We start from the raw sequence: 5,495 nt of genomic DNA, 5'->3' as shown, positions 1-5,495 counted from the left end.
TTTTTTTTTGATTTTGTAGACTTTGTTTGCCATTAAAGCAGTAGGAGTCTGAATATGTTAGTATTTTCCACAAACAAATTGATTGTGGAAATTCCATGGTATTCTATGTGCGGGGAATAACCTTTCTAATTGTGAGTTCGTCCATTATTTATATTTTACCCAGAAACCATGTTGCTTATTACTGAGCCAATATTGAACTTTTCATACCGTTACCAATCGACGCCTTCGTTGAACTATGGTTAATGGTTAATGATAATGGACCAGATGAAACGTCTAACACTAAGGATGTGAATGTAGCGCTTGAACTGATTTTGAGGGATAGGAAGGAACTCTGGTCCAGTATGGCTAGGTTAATGTTTCATATTCTTACAACCAATTGGAGTAGACATAGACATTGTTTGCGTGTAGTCTTAATTTATATTAACACCATTTCTTTCTGACTAATTGCTCTGTGAAGCCTTGAAAACTATTCTTTAAAAAATATATAATTGATGGTGGTCAGTGGGTCTTTAAAAAATATTCTTTAACAAAATTCACATTTGATGGCCAGTGGGTCATTGAAAAATACTCTTAAAAAATCCACGTTTATTTGTTATTGGTTCTTTCAAAAATATTCTTTAAAAATCCACGTTTATTTGTTATTGGTTCTTTCAAAAATATTCTTTAAACAAGTAAAAAGCCGTTAAGTTCGGCCGGGCCGAAGTTTTTATACCCTCCACCATAAAATAGTCTTAATTAAATGGAATAATTGGGTCCTTTCACAATTTTAGGTGGAATAACTTTTCGACAATGGATAGACACCTACTGCCTCCCACTATTGCTTAAATTACACTGTGAGCACAAATGTTGGGGCAGAGATGTTTCCTTTTGGAGATGAAAGCCCTTGGTGTGTGTATATTAAAAACCCCGAAGGACAGATGCGCCGTGAGTCGAAATTCCGCGTTATGGCGTGATGAAGTTTTTGCACGAGACCCTGTAAGTCATTATGAATTAGCATTATATCTTTGTTGTTTTTGTAGAGCACTTAAGCAACAGTGAACAAAGATATAACGCAAATTCCTGATGGCCCACAGGGTCTCTAATAAAAATCTTCTTCCCACCATAACGCGGAAGTTCGACTCACGGCGGATCTGTCCTTCGGGGTTCATAATATACTCACCAAGGCCTTTCTCCCCCAAGAGGAATTTTCCGTGTCCCAGACTTTCACCTCCATTTTGTTGCACAGTGTTATCTAATCTAATCTAAAAAATGTGTTCAGCTAGGTGAATGGTACCACTAACGGGCTATATCAAAGAGTCAACCTATCTTTAAATTTTTTTGGCGGAAAAGTTTTATAGCTGCAGGGAACTTCAAGAGCCAAATTGAGGGTAGTTTCATCAAAACAATGTAGACCCTTCAAAATGGATCAATATTGACGAATTTTAGTGAAGAAATTTCGTGACCACTGAAAATTCCCGAAAATCGGGAGATACATTTATATGGGGAGATATAACAAAGCATGGACCAATACTGATGATTATTTTTGAATAGACAAAATTGTAGGTAAATTCTCAAAATACCGAAAATCGGGAGACATCGTTATATGGGGGCTATACCAAAACATGGACCTATGTTGACGATGTTTCGTTGGAGATGTTTTATGACCACTGAGAACTTAAAATGTCAAATTACAGCTATCTCGGTAAAAAACTGTAGCTAAAATTCTCAAAATACCGAAAATCGGGAGGTACCGTTATATGGGGGCTATACCAAAATATGGACCTATCTTGACGATGTTTGGTGGAGATGTTTCATGACCACTGAGAACCTCAAATGGCAAATTGCAGATAGTTCGGTTAAAATTTGTAGCTAAAATTCTCAAAATACCGAAAATCGGGAGGTACCGATATATGGGGGCTATACCAAAACATGGACTTATGTTGACGATGTTTCGTGGAGCTATTTCATGACCACTGAGAACATCAAATGTCCAATTGCAGATAGTTTGGTTAAAAATTGTGGCTAAAATTCTCAAAATACCGAAAATCGGGAGGTACCGTTATATGGGGGACTATACCAAAACATGGACTATGCCCATATCCTTTGGTATATAAGTTTGTTGATCACTAGTTATAGCTAATTCGGCCTGCAAATGTGGCGAAGAACGTCAAAATACCTCAAATCCGGAGGTACCGTTATATGGGGGCTATACCAAAGAGTGGATCGATATAGCCCATCTTCGAACTTGACCTCCCTATGGAAAAAAGACCCTCGGTGCAAAATTTCAGCACTCTATCTCAATTATTGCGGACGCTAGAGTGATTACAACAGACGGACAGACGGACAGACGGACGGACAGACGGACATGGCTAGATTGTATTAGAATTTTATCCTGATCAAAAATATATATACTTTATAGGGTCGCAAATAATTACTTCGATGTGTTACAAACGGAATGACAAACTTAATATACCCTCCATACTATGGTGGAGGGTATAAAAATCCACGTTTTGTAGGTCAGTGGGTCTTCGATAAATATTCTTTTAAAAAATCCACGTTTATTGGTTAGTTGGTCGTTGAAAAATATTCTTTAAAAAATCCACGTTTATTGGTTGTTCGTTTAAAAATATTCTTTAAATAATCCACGTTTATTGGCCTGTGAAGCCTTGAAAAATATTCTTTAAATAATCCACGTTTATTGGTCATTGGGTCGTTGAAAAATATTCTTTAAAAAATCCACGTTTATTCATCATTGGGTCGTTGAAAAATATTCTTTAAAAAACCACGTTTATTGTTCAGCGGATTTTTGACGTTGGCTAATAATATTGTGTGCAAATAATAAAAGGGCTGAAATTTCGGAAAAATAATGGAATGTAAAACAATATTTGATCGCTTTCTTAAGGGGCCCCACACTCTCCACTGACAGAAAACTGGTTACAGAAGCGTTACGCTAAACCAAACAAAGAATCCACTGACACGGAGATCACAACAAAGCTATAAAACATTCGATTAAAAGTTATATTCGAAGTTATTGCTGCAAGCACAGCCCAAATGAAAAAAATAGCAAAAAATCAGGTACTAAATTTGACTCAGACTCTGTTTTTGGTAGCTACACCACTACGAATAAAATAGCGTATTGGAAATCCCACTTACAATCATTTTTGAAAAAACCGAAGGGAATGAAGTTAATTCATTTACTCACATTTTCGTTTTCCGCTTACTTCCGCTTTACTTCTACAATATTAGAATTTTAAGCGGATAAGATTTCATGAAGCTTCCTCTACTGATCAGTGTATATGACAGCTATGAAATCTCATTTCGGTTATGAATCATGCTAAATTGCAGAATATTTGGCATATAAAGCAAACAACAACACAAAGTGAAATAGCTCAGTCTGAGAATGGCAGTCAACGTCAACCATTATGGGAGCAATTTTATAATTGCTCCAACGAGTTGAACGAAGCGTTAAGACAACGAACACCAGTACTTCAATCTAATTTTTATATCTATCATCCGCTGGAGTATGCTGGAGACATTTACCGCAACTTTTTTGGAAAAGTATTTAAATGGACCGAAAAGGATATGGTTTGTTGGAATGAACCCCTCACGTTATGGATCACTACAAACGGGTGTAAGTTCAGAAGAAAAAAATCAATACATTTTTGCTTCCACTTTGAAATAAATTTTAGATTCCCTTTGGAGATATTCCTACGGTACGTGATCGAATGCAGTTGCAAGGTGCCGTAACAAATCCTCCAGAGCTGCATCCTAACATAACAATAACAGGTTTGGATTCGCTGGAAGAGGAAGAAGAAGTAAGCAGTAAACGTTTTTGGAATTTAATTAAAGCGATTTTCAATGATGAAGAAGATTTCTTGGATCGTTTCTTTTAAAATTGCTTCGTACACAACTTTTGCCCTTTGGTATTTATTGACAGCAACGGACACAATGTATCGTTCGAATCTTCGGCCGAAAGAATGCCCACGGAAACAATGGCAATGGAAGAAGCGTGTTTAAACGCATTACAAGAACAGGTTGAATTGTTACGACCAGAGATCATTATACCTGTGGGTTTGTATGCATTCAATATGGTTCAAAGATTGGATTACTATAAAAATGGAAACTGCTTATTAGAGAGGATTCCACACCCAAGCCCTAAAAATTTTGTTTATGAATCCGGCTGGATAAAAATATGTAAGACGATTCTAATGAACAGCAATATTTACGATATCATTCGAAGCTAAGTCCCAATTTACATTAGGCGAGTTTACTTGCGGCAATTGTCAGTTTGATGGAGAGACAGGTGAGGTATATGGTAACCCTTTGCCTCTCAACACCCTCTCTCACCCACAAACTGACAATTGCCGCAAGTAAACTCGCCTAATGTAAATTGGGACTAAGTAATTGAAAATTTGAAATTTTTTGAAATCACTTTCAAAATCATTTAATATTGATTTGAATTTTCTATACAAAGCAAGTGTACCAAGTGTCAAAATCTTAACGCATTCCCAATGTTTTTTGTATTTTTATCGTATTGTCTAATCAAAATTTTTGAAAAATATAATTAAATGTAAATTGTTATAAAATGTAAATTGATTTTTTAAATAATGTCCTTCAAGGCTTCTAGAGCCTATAAACGTGAACTTTTATATAATGTACTTCAGGGCTTCACCGACCAGTAATCGTGGATTTTGAAGGAATGTTCTTCAAGGCTTCGCAATCCAATAAAATTAGATTTTTAAAAAATTTCCATCAAGGATTCACGGTCCAATAAACGGGGATTTTTATAAATCATGTCCTTCAAAGCTTCACAGGCCAATAAGCGTGGATTTTTTAAAGAATGTTTTTCAAGGCTTAACAGACCAATAAACGTGGATTTTTTAAAGAATGTTTTTCAAGGCTTCATAAACGTGGATTTTTTAAGAAATAATTGTCAAGGCTTCATAAACGTGGATTTTTTAAGAAATAATTGTCAAGGCTTCATAAACGTGGATTTTTTAAGAAATAATTGTCAAGGCTTCATAAACGTGGATTTTTTAAGAAATAATTGTCAAGGCTTCATAAACGTGGATTTTTTAAGAAATAATTGTCAAGGCTTCATAAACGTGGATTTTTTAAGAAATAATTGTCAAGGCTTCATAAACGTGGATTTTTTAAGAAATAATTGTCAAGGCTTCATAAACGTGGATTTTTTAAGAAATAATTGTCAAGGCTTCATAAACGTGGATTTTTAAAGAATATTTTTCAGCTACCCACTGGTAGAGGACCCGCTGACCAACAAAAGTGGATTTTTAAAGAATATTTATCAATAAACGTGGATTTTTAAAGAATATTTTTCAAGGATTGGCAGGCCAATAAACGTGGATTTTTTAAAGAATACTTTTCTAGGATTGACAGGCCAATAAACGTGGATTTTTTAAAAAATATTTTCAAGGATTTACAGGCCAATAAACGTGGATTTTTTAAAGAATATTTTTCAAGAATTGACAGCCCAATAAACGTGGATTTTTTAAAGA

The 5,495-nt window shown here is 35.2% G+C and overlaps 1 protein-coding gene across 1 annotated transcript; it reads left to right on the top strand.

Annotated features, from left to right (window-relative positions):
- The first annotated feature begins 3,362 nt into the window (after window positions 1-3,362).
- LOC141404573 (single-strand selective monofunctional uracil DNA glycosylase-like) lies at window positions 3,363-4,248 on the top strand. The gene is made up of 2 exons (XM_073988032.1): window positions 3,363-3,610; window positions 3,669-4,248. Exons 1-2 carry the CDS (start codon window positions 3,503-3,505, stop codon window positions 3,870-3,872), a joined length of 312 nt encoding a protein of 103 aa, XP_073844133.1. The 5' UTR covers window positions 3,363-3,502; the 3' UTR covers window positions 3,873-4,248.
- The last annotated feature ends 1,247 nt before the right edge of the window (window positions 4,249-5,495 follow it).

The sequence above is a fragment of the Musca autumnalis genome, unplaced genomic scaffold, assembly GCF_047663935.1.
Source record: "Musca autumnalis isolate F117 unplaced genomic scaffold, ASM4766393v1 scaffold_45, whole genome shotgun sequence".
Lineage (NCBI taxonomy): Eukaryota > Metazoa > Arthropoda > Insecta > Diptera > Muscidae > Musca > Musca autumnalis.
The sequence above is the reverse complement of the archived record's forward strand: the minus strand, read 5'-3'. Positions and strand labels throughout refer to the sequence as shown.

Coding starts and splice junctions, on each gene's coding strand:
- LOC141404573 (XM_073988032.1), top strand. CDS start 3,503: ATGCTGGAGACATTTACCGCAACTTTTTTGGAAAAGTATTTAAATGGA. Junction 3,611..3,668: donor ATGGATCACTACAAACGGGT/GTAAGTTCAGAA, acceptor AATAAATTTTAG/ATTCCCTTTGGAGATATTCC.